Source organism: Meleagris gallopavo, chromosome 20 (genome assembly GCF_905368555.1).
Source record: "Meleagris gallopavo chromosome 20, MGAL_WU_HG_1.1, whole genome shotgun sequence".
Taxonomy (NCBI): Eukaryota; Metazoa; Chordata; class Aves; order Galliformes; family Phasianidae; genus Meleagris; species Meleagris gallopavo.
In genome coordinates, this window is record NC_139423.1 from 9920390 (window position 1) to 9940332 (window position 19943).

The window sequence follows — 19943 nt, forward strand, 5'->3', positions numbered from 1 at the left end:
AAAAAAAGATGCTTATTATTTTTTTATGTGTCTGCATACAGCAGCACCTCGTAATATAAAGCAGATCTTAATAAGCAGATTTTTGTCCTTCTTGGGTTGTTTATGGTGCTTTGCGAGGAGACAATCTGGAGAAAAAGCATTTGGTGCTCTTGTAGAATGCAAATAACGTTTTTAATGTGTTCTCATACTCCTTCTAGAAATTAAAGCTTTTACTGTTTTGTGTTCAGTCCACTTCATCCATTTATTTATCATCCTTTACTAAAGCTTAGTGCTGAACTTGTTAGCTCAAACATTGACACTGCAGCATATGAGTGCCCACTCAATCTCTAGTTTGATTTGCATTTCTGTTCCTGCAGCCTGCTCTCAGGTAAGCACATTTGCTGTCAGAGAAAGGGCCTAAATGGAGTGAAGGTGAAAAAAGGAAGCATTGCTCAGTTGTGCGAGTTCTTTTGTGTTTTCTCTTGTGAACGTGCAGTTCGCTTCCTTAAAATCGCAGGTGCCGGTTAAACCTCAGAAGATGTCTTTTATTTGCAGTGAAGAAAAGGGCGATGCTGTAAGGACGCGTCCCCCGTAGTGCATCTTGTCTCTTCGTTCAGAGTCTGCAGCACAAGTTTCAAAAACAATCCCTACAACAATCTGAAGTAGCAATAGTGTTCTGCTTAACTTCTGAACCAGAACCAGACTCAGACCCTGACTACAGCCGTGTCAGTGTCAGAGTGGCTGGAGGCCCACGTTTACTGCAGCACGCCTCCCTCTTCCAGTATTTATTGCTTACACCTATCTTTTGTATAGATCTCTTCAAAGATGCAAGGCTGTATTTTCAAGGTATTTCTTCTGGTTTTATAAAATGTCAAAATCAGTAGATACCGGGGTTTGTTTTTTTCCCACCGTCTGGTTAATTTGTTAAAATATCCATTCTTTCTACAATGAGAATTCAACAGAGCGCAAAACCTAAAATAATAATTATCAAATCTGCCAGATTTATGGAATTTGACAGACCTAAGCCATGCCTGCTACCCTACGAAGACAAAGTTATAGCTGTAATGAAGGTTGTATTAATTTGCTTTTTCATTTAAGATTTTTTTAAACAATCATGCTATATTAAAACAAGGTTAGTGTTCGAGCGTTGGTGTAGTGATTGATAAGGGGTGGCAGCACTTTCATTTGTAAGGCTGACTCAGTTCAGCACAAGTTGATTACTTTTGAAAATTGTAATGGGGGAATCAGTGAAACTGAGTTCAGGGGCTGCTTGGCACAGTGGGGCAGGGAGGGCTTGACAGCTACGGTCTGGGCTGCGTTTGTTGTGTGGATGAATGACAGAGCTCACTCTGGATCTCGTTGTAGTAGCCGAAATTAAATGGATGTGATTATTTTCATGAGGGAGAGCCGGTTCATGGGTCGAGTTCACAACGCATCTTGCTTCATTGCCACACCGTGTTCTCCACATCCCACCTGCGGCGGTGAACCCGGAGGCCATGGGCTGGCCTGGCATTGCAGTCTTGGTGAGTGCAGGTTTTTGTGGTTCTCTCAACTTCAAGTAAACAGTCAGCTTACACGAACTATAGTTCGAGTCACAAAAGGATCATTCCCTGCTCTTCACCGTGCAAAATCAGCAAGCTCTGAAGCATGGCTGGTACCATCCTGCTGCAGGCCACAGGCAGATGCTCGCCCAGCAGCAGCACGGCTCTGTGCTCCCCTGCACCACAAACAGAGCGGCCTGCGACAGCAAACCGTCCTCTGCGCTTCGGAAATATCAAGGAACCAAACAACTAGTTGTTAAATCAGCTCTTTCAGCCGGCATGGGATCAAACCAGAGTTCATTCACTGAGCTCGTGCCCCAGACTGTTCTATTAACTTTCAGTAATAAATACCTCAGAGTTTGTGTTGGTAGTTTTGGACCAGATGAAGCAAACCGACGGTTCAGCATTCTTTTTTCTGCCATCAGCAAGTTGATTTAAATTGAGTGTACAGAGTTGGCTCCGTTCCTCTCATGAGCTGCATAAAAAGTTTGCTAAATTGAAGTGCCAGAGCAGTAAAATCCCGCTGAAGGGACTGTTTCCAAAGCTCTGCCAGAGGAATGGTTAAACTGTTACTGTGGCAGCCTGTGTGTGACTTTTGTCCTCTTGGCTTTATTTTAGTGAAGGTAGTAAGGAGTTCTGCCTCACAGAAGGGAAAAAGCATTAAGGCTTCAGGAACATAAACCATGTTCCCCTTGGCGCTGCGAGTTCTTTACCTCACAGACAAAATATGATCAGTGTGTGCAACGAATAGCAGGTGTAAAATATTTTTAGAAAAACCTTGGCATACAGTGCAGACGTCCCCCACCCCCATCCTTTATTCTGTCATCTTTTGTTTGTTGAAAACAATCCGTAACATTGGTGGCTGCAGTTTTGAGGGAACTCGTCGTAGTTTTTATTCAGTAATTGAGCACTTCAGAGGCCTAAAATCAGAGATCCTCTGCTCCTCTGAGAGCAGAGGCACCATTATGTTTAAACAGTCTGTCAGCTCCGTGCCCTCATGGAGCTCATTGAGCTGCATTCCGCGTTCCCCTTAGCTTAAAGATTACCCATAGCATAAAACAAAAGAGATCTCTGGGAATGCAGTGCCTTAATTATGGTTTAGTACCTTCTTGGAGAAGCTTCTTTGAGAGGGTTATAGCAACAAGACTAACGCAATTGAGAACAACCCTGGAAACCCACCTTTTTTCCTTGGCAGAATATAATAATTCCTGTAATGTGATGGAAAGTATAGCAATAGTAGCAGAGGGGCACAATCCTAGGCTGCAGCAAATGAGACCAAGCCCAACTGCAGAAGCCATAAATACAGAAACAAAGGAAGAAAAACTGCTTGCCTTTGGAAGGCCTCAGTTATGCAGGTATCTCCAGTGAGATCCCTTACCTCCACTGCCAGCCCTTAGATGAGGGCTGCAAAGGAGGAGATCCTGGCTCCATCCCTTCCGGTCACTTGTGTACACTGCATGCACTGAGCTCCTCTGGGCTGGCTCCACTTCACTGTATAAAAAGGCAGCATAAGGAACTACTGAATGTCAGAATGCAGTTAAGAATTACATTCGTTCTTGCAGTCTTATGAAACTGGGTGAAATTGCTGCTTGGACAGCCGTGCCTAATAATACAACAGGCTGGGAGGTTTTAGTCCTGTTGGTGGGAACAAGAGGTGGCAGCTCAGTGAGGAATGTGGTACAATGGATGACAATTTGGGCATCGGCATTTCAGTTCAGACTCTGGGTGAGTCACTGCCCTTTTCTGTGTTGGTTTCCGTCTCTGTCACCACTGAAATTCAAGTTTGATGTTTGCTGGCTATCGCTGCCTTTTTGTTGTCAATTCTGCTGAACTTTATCTGATTTCTGTGTGCCACAGGAACATCTGAGGTTGACATGTCTCTCCCCCCCTTCTACTGCCTTTAGCTGAGTCTTCTCTGTTGTACAGTTCAGTTAAGGTATGTGACCTTCCATTTAGAAGTAAGGCATGCATATACAAGTAAAACACTTAATTCTCATTGTCCATGCTCTGGAGTTTGGTTCACCCACCATTGGAGCAGAAAGCCTCTAGAGCTGTGAGATCTCACATTCCAACTATTGTGATTCTTTAAAAGAATTTCTGTGGGTGTTTCTATAGATATAGAAGTATATATTCCTCCAGTACAAATCATGTGAAAATGTTACACCAGCCTACTCACTGAAGTTGCTGCTGGTCAAAATTAGGCTTGCATACAGATTTTACAAACTAAAGCAAATTCCCCTTTGATTTTCAATAGACCATAATATTAAGCATCCTGCAAGCAGAGAGACGAGGCTACCAGGTTCTGCCGCTGGCTGTGAACTCTGAGCAGTCTGCAGCAGATTGCTTCAGCCTTGCCAGAAGTGGTTTCTGTACTTCTGAGCCCATAGCTGAGCCTTAGCTCCCTGCTGAGTCTCAGATGCTGTAGATAACTGCAGCTTATTTCTGAAGCCAACAGGTTCTCACTCCACCTGCATCTCTCAGTATTGACCAGGTGTATCCAGCACCTCGGTTTGGCATTTTAGTGGGAAGAGCGCAGATTTTCCTGACTGCAGTTGAAAACGTTAATGCCTGGAGCAGTTCCCTGCCCTGCAGATGATTTGTGAATCCCATGTTATAGCGATTAACTGCTTTGAGCCAGAGATCATATTTTAGTTGAGAACGACTGAATTTCATTCTTGCACAATACAGAACAATGTTCTCGATTTGGGTCCTCTAGAAAGTCACAGTGCTGTCCTTAAAGACTTCTGTCAGTGTTGTCAAACCAAATCACTGGAGAAGCTCCAATCCAGGCCTCCAAGCATATTTTAGAAATTATGAGCTAACTATAAATAACAATCAACTTTGCACCATATCAACTCATCTTCTGGGTATAAATGTAAATAAATTTGAGAAATGTCAAGCTTTTCTATGCAACGCTACAAAAAGACTTAATTGTTAGGTGAAAATTTAGATCCATAGGAAGTCATGGGCTCCCAGGGACTGGCACACCACAGAAAAATGGGTGTTGATGAACTCATGAGTGCTGGCAGTTAGCCGCAGCTGCTTAACTGAATCAGATCTCTAAGTGATACTGAACGACTGAGGCCACCACCGCCCTTCTGTCTGCTGCTCTCCTGTACTGGTGTGCAGTTTGCATTGTGGATCCAGCAGTTGGCAGTGGCAACAACTGAAGGTAACCAGCCCAAATTAACTCCTACAAAATGGTAAAGGACAGAAACACGCAGAGACAGATCAGCCACCGTGTCCCTGACCTCTCACTCCTAACCTTTAAGGAAGCTCTCCAGAACTTCAAAAGACCATCTGAGTACTAGAATTCCTGACTCTAGGATATAACAATCACACAGATATTGCTTGCATATTACACTATAATTTTTGCTATTGCCAATCATCCCAAGGCAATAATTATTCTCATCTCTCTCGCCCCCACTCTGTGCCATAAATGACATTATCAGTTGTCCTCTGGCTAGTATCCTCCCTTTGATCAACAGGAACCAATCGTCCTTTCTCTCAAATTGCCTAATTCATTAATATAATGAAGTCTAACTCAGAACAATTATTCTCAACCTGTATTTAGCTCTAAGGTTATTGCTTCTATTTCAGACCCAAGGAAGCCTGATGTGCCTGAAAGCATGTCTAGTTTTTCCAAGTGTGCCAGCTGCCCTAATAAATGATGTTCCGGCTCCCTGCCCTTGCTTCACTTACATCTGGCACTGTCTTTCCTACAACACGGTGCTGCACCCATTGTCCCTATTCCTGCTCAGCTGAGCCTACAAACAAAGGCATAGCCTTGATGAGTTAGCGGAGGTAATGTTAGCCCAATTAACAGAAGTGTAAGCACCATGTGAAATTTGGTGCCCAAAGTAAGTGAAACATAGGTTCTAGATCTCATCTTCACTATTCAGTTTTTTTTCAGTTCTGCACTACATCCTCTCTCATCCATTTGATATTCCTAGATCCTTTCCTCAGTTTTTCATTCTACTTTCCTGCAAGGTCTTCCTTAAAATTTATTTTTCCCAGTTTCTTTCTCAAACCAAGCCTACTCCCCACTCAGCTTGTCTGAGGTCTCTGCCTCACCACGTATAATTTGCAGTGCATTATCTGATTGAGACTGTAATCTCTTCAGGGCAGGGCTGTCTCTCTCTGTACTCACAGTTCTCTTTGCTGCTCTCTGAGGTTGAATAAAAAGGATAGAAATAGAAGAGTGTATAGACACTCCCAAATAAATCGTGTATTTTGTCAGCTGTTTTCAGGAAGCAAATTAAAGACTGATTTTTATTAGCAACCTGGTTTACACTGCATCACAGGAGGCTTGAGAAGAAGTAGGAGCTTCAGGCAAAGCAAGCTCCTTTACAAACAATTTGTGGAACCTATTAGTCTAAGAATACCCACACTTACTGAGAAGATGATGCTCCATCTCTGCAGCTCAGCATGGGAGGAGGAAACCATGCTCACCTCCAGGGCAGTCCGAAGGGGGAAACCTGCACTGCATGAGGTGTTTCTGCCTTTAGCCACCAGACTCTTTTCCTCACCACGTGTGGGCTGTGGGTAATGTGCTCTGTGTACATTACATTGTACATTGGTCAGAGATCTCTGGGTTTGGAGTTTTGCTGCCAGCAGAAATGAACTCTGCGTACTTGAATATCTTCCCGGTGAAATCAGAAAGCGAGCAACGTGGAGGTGGAGATGGGGAACATGAACCTTTGGTGTGACTTTCCCAAAGCACTCAGAGCTAGAGTTTTAACATTGCCTATTTTCCGAGGAGCCCCAGGGACATTTAACACCTATTTGCTCTTCCCAGTCCCGAGGTTATGTTGGTCTGAGGAAAGGATCAGGAAAAGGGCTCCTGCTTTTCTGGCTCCCAGCTGCTTTTGCGGAGCACCTAGCTGTTCTCAGGTGCCCAGCTTTCAGTGGCTTTGATGAGCTTTTCCGTGGGGCACTGTTCTCTTGGACACATTGGTTTCTCATCAGATATGGAAAAATATACGTGCTTTCTGCTAGCAGTTAGTCATCTAGCCAGAATGGGCTTGTTTTCCTCGAGGAAGCTTAGGATCACATAACTCTTACAGGCGCAGGGGAAAACATCCGTAGATGTCGGGATTAGTCATATAACTGCCACAGATATCCTCACCCAGAGCCGCCGCTTCCCTCCCCATGAGCACTGCTGGGCTGCAGCCCGTATCAGATTCCCAGCCTTCCCCATCACGGTGTGTATCTGGGCAGGCTGGAAAAAGAGGGAGAGCCGGGTCATTCACTCTTTGGCCCGTACAACAACCTCTGATTGATTAGGATGGGCTTAAATGGGGGGATGGCTGCTTCGTGGGGCTGTTTGAAGGGGCGCTGGTGGAGCAGGAGCACACAGCAGCAGCTGTTGGGAGAACAAGATGGCGGCATGAATCTGTGTGGGAAGAACAAGATGGCGACACAAATCTGTGTGGAGAGAAGAAGATGGTGGCACAAATCTGTGTGTGGAGAACAAGATGGCATGAATCTGCTTTGTTGGACAAGCCAGGAGGTGCTAAGCAGGTAACCAACCTGCACAAGCCAAGGGTGCTACATCAGCTCCTGCTCTGCTGGGCAAAAAACCAATGATTTGCTCATACATTACAAATCAAAAGAGGTTTTTTTTTTTTTTTTAAATGTACTTGTGTTCGGAATTTTTGTATGCAAACCTGAAAGCACCTGAGCTCGAGGCTGGAGGGCTGTGGAGCGGAGCTGGCTGTACTGCACCATGCAAACAAACTGGTGTTTTTAAAGCAGACCCAGAAGAGTTTGCAAATGCATTTATTTGAGCAATCAACCCAACTGCTGCTACCAGTGATGGATTTGCAGAGCAATTGTGTGTTTGCTGAGCTCACAGGCCAATGAGTTCTGTGTATGTTACATGGTTTGCACAAATCAATATGTAGAATATGCACACATGCCCACATCTGGAACGAAGACAGGGATTTCAATAGTGACCTACTTAGCACCTGGTACTGCCTGGATCTTCAGGGCAAAAATATAATATTTTCCTTCTTTTTAACGAACTGCTAGGTTTGTTAGGCAGGCTGTAGCAATGCATGTTTCATGAGGCTGCGTGACTCCTGCAGGATGCAGATACCACAGGAGCTGGGCTTGGAGCAGCCTCACTTACCTGGGCCGGGGGGGCTTCACGTCCCACACACAGCAGCACAGCTGTGCACTGCCAAGGGCACATTAGTGCCTTTCCATTCCAGCTGTGGAAGGAAAAGAAAGCTTTATCCAGGAAACAAAACCACCCCAGTAGTAGAGATAGACAAGGGCTTCAGCCTGCAGCATGCTGTGGTGTAGGGGATTGTTTTCAGAGCTTCATGGAGAACCAGAGGTTTTAGAGCTCCTTGTGAAGAAACTGGGCTTTGGCGGAGTGAGGCTGGAGGAGCTGTGCTACCCCAGCACCGCTCAGGAGCAGTTCCACGCTACACTCACTGCGCAGGGAAAGGTGGGCCAAAGTCTTATGACCTCCCAGTGCCCAGAGGCTCAAACCCGTGACAGAAGGCTCATAGGTCAGGACAATTACAAAAAAAAAAAAAAAAAGGGAGAAATGGGGGAAAAAAATACCCTACACTTGTCCTCTCTCCAGTTTACAAATGTTAGCCAAAATAATCCTGCAAAAGGTGCTCTCAGGAGTGCTTTTTTCCAGCGAATGTAGTCATAAATAATAATAATAATAAAACGTGTGTGTGTGTGTTCTACAAAACAAGGAAAATTTTCTTCCTCTTCAAGCCCATGGACAGTGAACAATTTGTGAAGAAGAGGAACAGCTCCATTGATCTTACAGTGCGTTTGTTACAAACCATTCGCTCATGTGTAAACCCTCCTGCCAGGGCAGAAGCAGCAAATCCTCCTTCCATTTTTCTCCACTGAAAAATTACTTCCAGTAAACATGAAGAGCAGCATCAGTGAGCAACAGGCGCAGTGCGTGTGGGGATGGCTGCGGTCCTGGACCTGAGATTGCGGTGGAGCAGCTGCTGGCTGCGGCTTCCTGCATGCACACAGGGCATGCAGGGCTCCTCGCATGGCAGGAAAACAAAAGGCAAGCCTGAAAGGCCATTGCAAAACCACCGGCCCCCCCAGCACACCTACAGTGATCAAGCAAACTGACACTACTCGTATGGAAAACATTGGAGCATCTAATCCAAAGAAACCTACCTCTTCTTTTTTAAAGCTCACAGCAAGTCCCTAGATGGCAACACTGCTCTTTCTGACCCCGCTGTAGTACTGTGAGCTTTGTCGTGGCCGACGGATCTCCTAAAGCTCCTGCTTTGGAGATTATGTGATTAAGTGAGACCTTAAACTTCCATTTACAAACAAAAATGGGAATAAGAGAATGCGTTTAATGCTGGTGGGGGCAAAGAGCAGCTTAATGCTGGGGTCGCTGGAGGCCTCCGCAGTCTGATGGCAAATTGGAAGAAGAGCCGAAGCACCCAAGGGTTGATTCAGGCAGGTGCAAGAGATTGGATGTGAGGAAGCAAAGATCACATCACAAGTGATGGGGGAGGTTTAGATTGGGCACTAGGAAGAACTTAATGAGAGAGAGGTGAGGCACTGGGATGGGCCGCCTGGGGAAGTGATGTTAAGGTCTTTTCCAGTTTAAAGTCTCTTCTTGGAGAAAGAGTTATCAGAGACCTTGGTGATGAGAACACCCTTGGTGTAAGTCTCATTTTGCACACCTGTAGATGTGGAAAGCCGTTACCTTTTGGCGCCCAGTCTTCGTGTGTTTGCCATGACTTTGTGTGGGTCCGTGAGGCCGCACTCAGCTCTCCCCCTGCAGCAGCTCTGTGTAGTGAGCGGAAAAAGCAGCCCTTGCATTATGGCAGAGATGAGATCCTTTTGCCCATCTCTTGATTGGATGACTTCTTGAGCGGGCACAGTGCAAACTGAACTGCAAATATTATAATCAAATATACAATTCGAGTTTCCTCCTGAGTTAATTACCTAAGTCACATACATCTGTTAGCTACAAGAAACGACAGCAGAAACTGAGAATCTGATTGCAATATTCACTTTTTGGATGATCTGCAGGTCAAGTATTATTAACTGAAGAGATCCATGAGTAATTTTGAATAACTGGACCAATATATTTAGAAACCAAGCAATCTGCAAACAGGGAGACAAAAAGCACTGAGCAAATTATACATTGCGTCCTTTTCTTGCGGCTCTGGAGATGGATTTGATTGCCTTATCACATCCTGACTACATCTATTTTTCCCGATAAGCCTCAGTCCATCCAGCTGTCTTTCCAGGCAGCCAGGGACGGAAGCAGCGATGTGACCCAGCTCCGTGGGGTCTGTTTTCCCCTCGGAAAATCTGAATTACACAGCAAAGCATCTGCGAAACAGTTAAATTCAGCAGGGCGAGGCCAACTGACCCCAACGGGGAAGACCGCTTGGTCCGGGCTGCAGGCAGAGGTCCGGCAGCGCGATCCCGCACGCCATCTCGCGTCCGGCCGGGGAGCAGCCGCGGCTCCTGGCCCAGTTTGCGGCCCTCCGGCGTCACTTCGGCGCCGGGACGTGAGGAGTTTTCACTTTGAGCCACAAGCAGTGCACGAATGGGAAAAGGCGGCTGTGCGAGACCCGGGGTGCCGCTCGCCGGGGCGCGGTGGGAGCAGCTGCTCGGGTTTGGCTCCTGTAATTACATTCCTGTGGTTGGATGTTGCCGAGCAGAGCTGGGCTCTGCCCCCGTGTGCTGAGGTGGGGACCCAGAATACAGAGCGTGGCAAATCTGGGGAAATTCAGTCTCAAATTTGATGATGGATCACTCAGGTCTCAGACGAGGATAGCTTGCTTGAAGGTATCGCAGCAGTGCAGTTAGGACTCATTTTTCCATCCAGTGTAGACTATTAAGCAATATTGTATTTCATCTGCTGTTCTGTCATCCTGCTGCCGGGTATTACGATATCCTGCAGCTCATCATGCAGTATCCTTGCAGCCAGCTTCCCTTTTTGCAGCCCAAATATCTTGTACCAGCAGCAGAACTGGTAACCATCCTCTCCAGTCCCTTTTCCCAACCACTTACATGAAGCAGCCCTGGCCATCACGCAGGGCTCTGTGGGGCACCGCCGATGGATTCCCCGATGAAAAGCTGACCTCCTGTTCTCACCCTGTCCTGTGTTAACCAGTCCTGGACTCAGGAGACTGCCTCTCATCTTGCTGCAAGGCAGTCACGTTGCCTTAAACTTTTGGGATGAGAACTTCCCCTGGAGCCTTACAGAAATCGACGTCAGCTCCACCAGGCTGAACCATTCTCGTGGTGGCTTCAAAGAAAGTTCTGGAGCATCTCTTTGCCCTGCTGACATCTGCAGGCTCTTCCTCTCCGTATCACGCTCTGGTCAGCCTGGTGACTTTTACCATCTCTGACCCTTTTTACCAGACTTGCTGAGTTTTGGTGCCCAGTCCCTAGGAACTGAATCCTAAATTAGCCTGTGCCACCCCCAGCCCTCTGCTCCTGCAGCAGACTGAAGCAAAGGTTATCTGCTGCAGTTAATAGTTAAGCAATTTCTTACTTTTACCCTTGGGTGAATACCGTCTGATTCTGGAGATTTATGACTGTTGCTTTTCTATTTATTTCAAGCAGTAGAGGAAGTAATGTCCTTTGCACATGTTACAATACCAATTTTGGTCTGAGCGCACTAAGAGCAGAGCAAAGGAGGGAGAGAAGATACAAACTTCTGAAGGGCCAGTTCTTTTTCCTGCCAGTTATGCAACCCAACCACCATGTTGCTGTGCCAGCTTAAGGTGCAGAACTGCTCCCTCTCCTCTCTCTTTTCCTCATTCTCTCTTTTTCCAGCCTCCTCCTTTCTGTCTGCCATCACTGTGACAAATGATGGGGTGAGAACTTGCCCTGTGAGTCCTGTAAGCAGTGCTCGGTGTTGGCCCAAGGAGAGCTGGCTGAGGGGAGGCTGCGACAGGCAAAGAGCGAAATGCCACAACTGGGGTTTGCTGGCTGAAATCCAAACCTTTGAAAGACTTTCCATTCCATTTCCAAACTCTCAAGTTTGAATGTCTTATCATTTGCCGAGCCATAAATAGCTGTGAACTGAGCAGGCTGGGCTGCTTTTGGAGCTGATAGTTACGTCCAATAATGCCACAGTGTTATCTTCATATCCCACTGGTGTTTGCATTGTAGATCAGGAGCCCAAGCTGGCTTTTTTGTTTTTTTTTCCAAAGATTTAAAGAGCTGGCGGAACATTTATTCAGTTGTGCAACCTCCATTCAGAGTGGTTCTCAGGCCCCGGACACAGGACTCATTTTTTGTCCTGTGACAGCAACTGTAAATCTATAAGGCAGCTGGAGGTCACTTATAGTCAATAAGTAACCAGAGCTTGTGAAGGGAAAACACAAAATATTTGGTATAAAAACATGGGCTCCACATTCACAGCTTCCACCCTGGGCGATGTACTCACAGCTGAAGAGCAGCAAAGGGCTCTAGTGGACTCCAGAAGCTCCCAGCACCCACGATGTGGATATCCAGCCTGGCCATACTCTTTTCCTAGCAATTGTCTGTACTGAGAATTTCTTGCTCTGCACACACCACGTAAATTACAGCAATGTGGGGCAGGAGGTGCTTCAGGTGGAGGCAGTGGTGCCCATCTGGGCCCATGGCAGGCACAAGTTCTTGCAGAAGCCCCTGATTTGCTTCCAAACAACTGTGAGCTAAGCTCTTAAATACCTCTGCCGTCTGAATCACACCCCAGTGGTGTCACCATCTCTGTTTCTACTTCTGGAGCTGATCACCCATCAGAACTTCCGCCTGACCTCATCCCCAGCCCTTGCAATGAGAATATTTCCTCCTTCCCAGTTTCTTCTTTTTTTTGACCTCAGCCACTCCGGGTTTGTGTTGATGCCATCTCCTACCTGTATGTAGCTGCCCTGCCACCCATCCCTTATGCCAGCCAGGACCTGCACTCTGGGTGCGCTGTCACAAGCTGCTCACCGTCACTTTTTTGTTGTTATTCTGTCCTTCTAATAGAGCTTGGCTGTGCAGATGGTTTGCACAATAACCTGTGACTCATTTTCAGATCCATATGCTGGATGGTTTCCATCTTGCTTTAGCCGCAGGGTTTGCTGATTGTTGTGTTGTACTTTTCATTTTCAGACTGGGAAGTGGGCAAGCGGCTCTGCGTGCTCCTGATCCAACAGCACCTCCTGCTCCATCCCTCAGCCCTGGGGGGGGGAACCCAGGGAGTCTCCATCTTTGTGGGCCTCTGTCCCTGCATGTCTCCATCCCTGCTCCCTCTCTTCCATACCGTGGGCTCTCTCCTTCTGCAAAGCTTGGTGTGGGTTGCAGGACTTGCAGACCTTCCCCCACATGGCACTGGCCCAGCAGACGTGGGTCGGTCTCCTCCCCACCTCCTGGGCCAGCAGTGACACACAGGCTTTTCCTTTTCTCCCGTGTGTTTAATACAAATGGGCATGTCCCTTCAAATTTCTGACAACCTTAAGATCACCTTGAGACGTGCACCCAGAGAACAGGATGGACAAGGGAGTGTGAGCAATGCAAGAGGAATCTTCTGATCAGGAGCCACACGCAGGCACCCATTAGCCTTGCTAGGGCTTTAACAACATCTTGTAGTGCTTGGCCCTGTGCGTGTGCTTTCGACAGCTGGAGGACTGGTCAGACTTGAATTTTAGGCTTCTTAAGGATTTATTAAGAGGCAGAACTAAAATTTTAGCTTGGAGTGGTGAGCTTAGCTATCCAGGGTCAGGAGGTAGAGAGGACCTGGTTAGGGCAGCCCTGTGCCCCGGGACAGCCAGGAGCAGAGTTCCCCCTGCATGGGATGCCCATGGCACGGCTCCTCCTGCCTCAGGGACGTGTAGTTGGAGCCCAGGCTTAGGCACAGCGCTGTGCTCACTGGAAAAGCCACGAAGGGGCCACTTTTTGCTCTCAGCTCTTCTGGAACATCTGGGTGCGCATCTCCAGAGCCTCTCTAACACTCCCACTCCCATCCTTCAGCTTTTGGAAGAAAGAACCATATAAAGTCAATCTTTATTAAAGCTCTGTCCCCCAGTGCCTCAGCGTTGGAAGGTATGGCAAGAGCTCACCACGTCCTGCTGCTTCCCTGGGAAATGACAGATGTCACAACCCAGGCTGATCTGGCAGGGCTGCCCACAGCTGGGGGACACAGGGCTGGCACCGCTCAGCTCCAGAGAGCAGTCCTCAGCAGAACACACACAAATGTTATGAGCCTTGAACTGGGATTTTCCTTACATTCACTTAAGAAAGGTACAACAGAAAAAACAAGCAGGTGTTTACTTGACCAGCAATCTGATCCAGGCTCCCCTCCCTCCCACCCAGCCTCTTCTGGCATTGTACAGCTAAGCAGAGACTTACATCTGCTCCTGCTGCTGGTGTGTTCTGAATGCAACCCAGGCCACCAGAAGAGCCCACCCTGGGGACCCTGACCATAGCATGGCTGCTGGGCACAAAACCCTTTAGGAAAACAGGAGATGGGCACCACCTTTACCTCCTCAATTTACCCTCCCTGCTCTCCGATTCCCTCCCCAGCCCTGAGATCCCCCAGTGCCGCAGTGGGGCACATTGGGCAATGAGGTGACACAGCCAGGCGGTGCTATGGGCGAGGTGACCCAACCCAGTCAAGGGGTGCTACGGATAAGACTCACCATGCAGCTCTCCCCTCTTTGCCAGACCGGCTATTCCCCATCAGAGGAAGGAATTTTTCCAGGAACAGCCTTTTCTTTATTTAAGGATTTTTGCATAGGCAAAAGTTACACATTTTGGGCGTGCAAATGTTAAAATGAGCACACACACACTCACACCCACAGCTCATGCTGCCTCTCAGGGTTTTTATTCATGCACATGGCTCTGTGCAAAACGTTTTCAGCAGTTTGAAAGTGTGCCCTAAAATGATCAGATTGATAAATGCCTTTAAAGCGTCCACTGCGTGTGTCTGTGCAGCCCTTCACTGCCTTTATGACTGTGCACACAAAAAGCATTCTGCAGACTGAGTGGCACTTTCCTATCTTGAACTTCATTCTGGCTGCTTTTATTTTACTTTCTCAACTATAGAAACAGGCTTTCTGATGAAATTAAGCAACACATCGCTGCATGTGATGCTGCAAATGTAAAGGATTTTCAAAAGCATGACAGCTGGCAGTGCAGAGCCAGCTCCTTGCCTGGAGTTTGCATGAGAGACAGACGACATACTGATTAAAACAAAAATAGAAAAGTGCAATAGAGTAAGAGTGTTTGCTGACATTGTTATGATAGAAAAGTAATTTCAGGGGTGAGACTGTGCCTTGGCATTTTACATGGACCTGTTGTTCTGCATTTCAGATCTAGGGAGTTCCTCTGTGGGAATTTCCTCAAATGAGGATTACTGGACAGGCAGTAGTTGCCATTCAGAAATGAGATACAATGCAAAGAAATCAGTTAGGAATTAAAATAAGCAAGCTGATAGTGCATAGATTGGTTAGATTTGCACAATTGTAAATACAGACAATAATTTACAGGCTTTTCTCTTGAAATATATTAGTGCTGTTATGGGGAGACAAGAATATGACTTATTTATAACAACTTACCATCACATACTGTAAATGAGACAGATTAAGTTGATATTATATATTATTTAGCTGTGTATCAGTTAGCTACACAAATGCTATGAATTCCATCATATATGATGGAAGCTATATAAAAATTGTATAATTACTGCAGTGAGTCATCTAGTTAAATGGCATTCCTATATGGACAAATTTATTTCAATGCAAGATTAATAGCCTTTTGCTGCTGTTTTATGTGCTTGCCAAAGACCATACTACATTGTTGCTAAGCATCATTAATGGATTAAAATAAGGGTTCTGCATAATTTCTACAGTGTATCTTCAAGCAGCTTGTTTAGTTTGTGCACTAGCCTAGCCCTTGTTAGCCCTACGTAACACACAGGTCTGGAAGGCCGACATGTGTGAAGGAGGTTAATGTAACCCTAGAAACTCTTTCAGAAGCTCACAGGTTTTCTTGTGGATGACTTCACGGAGTTTCCGTACGCGCCGGATGCTGGAGGTCCCCACAAAGCTGTCTGGCTGTAGGACAGCCATGCCGTTGTGGACATCTCCCATGATGATGAGCTGACCGTCCACTGTGGTCATATTGGGACACGGGCAGCTCCAGTCCATGTTGAAAAGCGTTATTTCCAGGGGTTCCTTCCCCAGGAATTTTAATCCCATTTTTTCATCTTTGAGAATCTCCTCCACTGTCACCAGGGCATGTCCTGAGTCTTGGTCTTCGGTCAGTTCTGTAATACGGCCCAGGATCACAAAGTCGCTTTTGCAGAAGCTTGTCACCAGCTTCTGGCGTGGCTTGCAAGCTTTGCAGTGCGTGTTCTTTGGGAAAGGGCACATCTCTTCGCAGGCCTCCCGGCTCTCAAAGTTGTTCTCGTTACCTCCACACCCACCATAAATGAAGGACTGGCACTGCTTGGTCAAGCTGTTGTAGGCCCATCTGGGCTCGTAGGCTTTGCAGTGACCTTGGAGGGCTGGTAGATTGCAAATGTTGATTGGGCCGTTCATGCACGTTAGCATACAGTTCTCATAGGTCTCAAAGTGGTTGAGGTTGCTGTTACAGTTCCCATAAATGAAAGTGAAGCAGTTGTTTTTCTTTGCATCATAATACCACCTGGTCTGCTCTTCTCCACAGTCTTCGCTGTCTGGTTGCTTCAGGCACTCATCGGTTGGAAAGTGTGTTCTGTTCTGGGAGGCTTCTTTGGAGGCGGGTTCTCCTTTGATGACTGACAGTGGGAAATCAGCCCTGAGAAGGCCACCGCTGTTTCTGGCAGTGCAGGTGTAGATACCCGCGTCTTGCAGCTGGGTGTTGTAGATGACCAGCTGGGCTATGTTAGTGACCACAACGTTCCCTCTGACATGATTTGGCTTCATAATGACTTTTTCTTTCCCCTCAACCTGCTTCTCCCACGTAATTTCTGGCTTGGGTCTCCCTGTAACATCACAGAGGAAGCTGACAGTCTCTCCTACATAGACTGACTGATGGACGGGGTTGTTCACTAATGCCGGTGGCAAGATGTCGATGATTGTTGTCTCGGAATAGGCCGTAGTAGGGCGAGCTGTTGTTTCTGGTGGGATTGGGCTGGTGTTCGGCCAGGTGAGATGGTATCGACAGGTGACTACGTTCAAAGTAATGCCTTTTATGCAAGCTTCTGCGTCCATGTAACACTTGTTGTAGTAGGTGAGCCCGTCAGAAGCACAGGTGAAGCTTGGCTCCTTCTCACACCTGTCCTTGCACTTGCAGACGGGCTGCCCGTCCCAGATGTCACACTCTGAGCCTTGCTGGATGCACATGAAGCGGTCACAGGTTGCCTCTTTGGGCATTCCCACCGGCCCTTTCTTCCCCTTGACATCCATGTACCGAGCCGCCACGCAACTCTTCGTCCCGCAGACATTGGGGCAGCACTTCTCGAAGGTCTCACACTCCTGCAGGGAAAGAAAGCAACCTGATCATTACTGGGGACAGAGCTAAGACCCCTTTAGGGACTCAACAAGCAGAGAGCCCAGAAACTTTCAAGGCTTCAAGTTCAGTGGACCCAATTTTGCCACAGAGATCCGTGGTCCAAAACTCAGAGTCCCCGCCGGCAACGTGTCACCCTCTGCAGCAGCTCCCAGGAGGAGGCTCAGCATGCGGGGGTTGCAAAGGTCTCCAAGAGAAGCCTCCAGAGAGGAGAACGCATTGCTACTTCTTAAACATCGTAAGTCTCTCCTAGAGTCACGTGGATTCCTTGACTACAGAGCTAACAACCCCCCTTCGGCACTCTCCGAAATGCCCGAGGACAAGCCTTGAGAAACAAGAGCGGATGGAAAGACTTATCATATGGCTGTAGGCAGTAATCCGTCTTATTTTCCAGAAAAGTATGTAAAGTATTATTTGAATTCCCCGAGACTAACAGCCTACTCCTGGAGGTGAAACTGCCAAGGATTTGTAATTGTTCACATTGTAGAGGAAATAATAGAATATTTCAAAAGTAAGGAAATTCTTGCTCCCAAAATAATTTTTCTATGGTATTTAGAAAAACAAACCCCAAACAGCCCATTATGGCTTCTCTGTCCTATTTTAGCCGATGTGCAGCATCGCTCTTCTGATGATTTATTAGCCACCGTCAGCTCTAAATTGTGGTTAATTTTAGCAGGATTTTTGTCTTTTGTACAGAAAAGGTATTTGATTTGTGTCCATTGACACACAGCTGCCGTGTTGGTATGGATCACTTTAAGTGACCAAGAACCTTGCTACAAACAGGGCACACTTCCAGTGTGTGTTAAACCTCCACAACCCCCCTGAAGTCCACCAAATTTCTCTGTAAGTGAGAACAGCGTGTTTTTTAAGCTGCCAAACTAAATAGCTTCCCTTGAGTGCAGTATCCTTTCCTTATTGGGAAAAAAGATGACCTAATAACACAGCTCTTTCCCCATTTCCAGCTGCACATTACTAGGTTTCAGAAGGAAAGTTGCAAAATGGTTTCAGATGAGGTTAAGGAGCATGGTTTAGCAAAGCCTGTGGCTCTGTCTGTTTGCACTGCACACGAGTCCCCAGGTCTCCGCAGGCACACGAGGCTAAATGAGTATTTTTATCCAGCGACTTCTAGCTTTCAGTAAATTATTAAAACAATATCATCTGCTGCTACTGCTTCTGGGTTTTTACAAGGCTTTTAATATTCATTGCTGCACCTGGTAGTTGAAATAAAGAAGGCTTAATTGAGAAGGGCAAAAGTAGAAAGAATACTTTCATTCATAACACGTGGGATCTGTGGAGCAAATCTCTTTGTTCACTTGATGACCAGCCTTTTTCCCCTCTTTTTTTTCCCCCTGCTTTCAGCATTGCAGAAACAACATGGCCATGGAGCACGGACACAGGGACTCCTTCCTGCCTGGTACGTGCACTGTCAGCCTGCTCTGGGCTGCAGGAGCTTTGCTGTTGCTGTAAGAGGCAGGAAGAGCAGGTATTGTCAGATGCCAGCTTGAGCTGCAGTGCTGACAGGTTGAAAAATGTGTTTTAGGGTTGTGAGTTGAGCACATTTAGAGCTGGGAGCATCATAGAGAACATCTGCTTGGTCATTTTAGCTGCACTCCTGTTCTGCACGCCAAGCATGCTTCATGTTTCAAGTGCAGCAAAGGCTGACAATTTACGTGTTAAATCAAATGATTTCATACGCAGCTCCCCACAGGAGTATTAAGCACTGATGATAGCTACCAACAATAAAGAACATTGTGACGCTGCAAAATACTGTGGATCGACCCCACGGCACGCTGAGTTCCAGAGTATCAAATTCTGATGTTTCTTTTGACAAGAAAGCAAGAAAAATGATCCAACAGAATGAGCCCTGTACCCACATCAGCACAAGTGAGAGCTGTCACACACCTCCTCGCCTAGCTGATAATTTGTCAGACCCTGTCTACCATACATAGGTCACAGGTCAATTAAATACGTGTGCTGTCTGAATTAAGTCCTGCGCGGTGCTGCTGCTCTGCTGCCTGCAACAAAGACGCCAACAAAACCCACCGCCCGCCGGGCACAGATGTGCAGAAGCGCATCACTCACCAGGTCAGCTTCGCACTCCCTCTTGCAAGTGCTCTGCGCGTCTACCCACAGGTTGGGGTTCATGTCATTGGGGCATATCCCCGCGTGCGAGTACCGGATCGGGGGTAAAGCTCTCCCTTGCAGAGAGACCTCCAGAAGCAACAGGACACTGCTCTTCCCCAGCAAGATCCACATCCACCGCGTGAACAACACCAACACCATCTCAGAACTTCTCCTGGGCAGCGGCAGTGACCGAGCGGAGGCAGCGCCTGTCTGCCTGGGGTGCTGCTTTCGGTCAGCCTTAAATTTTCGAGGAACCCGAGTGCACCTGATCTCTGTAAAAGCTTCAGCAAGCTCCTTTGCTGCCTGTCCTGCTAGAGCAGCTTGGTTTGGACCTCATTGGATTGAAGGTCCTAGGAAGTCACCCCTAATTTTAAGAGAAATGCTAATGGTCTGAGCAGAGTTAGCCCTATTTATACCCTGCCTCTGTTAACAAGTCAGAAAAAGTAAACTTGATTTCTTTGACAGGCACACGCTTCCTATGTCCTGGTGGCAGTCAGACAGATTTGTTGCAAGAAAAAAAGCTGGAAAGAGTTTAAAAGGCTGGAACTGGCACGGTGGGACCCCTGCATGTTTCTGAATGCAGGGAGGCCTTCTTAACCCCTTTAGACCTAAAGTACTTCCCTATGCTAAGAATGGCATTTACTTCTGAAAGAGTACTTGTCTGAATAACAGGGACCCGCGATCAGGGGATTTCCCCACGGCAAGGGGCTGCACAATCACTCGCTAAAAGGAACGAGTAATAGGATTGAAGCAATTAAAGCCAGAATATCATATTTTAACCCAGTTAAGTAGGGAAGAAATAACTTA

General features: G+C 46.9%; 1 protein-coding gene across 1 annotated transcript; it reads right to left on the minus strand.

Moving 5' to 3' along the window:
* Positions 1–14383: 14383 nt before the first annotated feature.
* Positions 14384–19581, minus strand: WFIKKN2 (WAP, follistatin/kazal, immunoglobulin, kunitz and netrin domain containing 2). Its single transcript, XM_003211581.5, has 2 exons — positions 19095–19581; positions 14384–16978 (listed from the first exon to the last, which is right to left on the minus strand). The coding sequence occupies exons 1-2, from the start codon at positions 19293–19295 to the stop codon at positions 15467–15469; spliced, it is 1713 nt and encodes a 570-aa protein (XP_003211629.1). The 5' UTR covers positions 19296–19581; the 3' UTR covers positions 14384–15466.
* Positions 19582–19943: the final 362 nt, after the last annotated feature.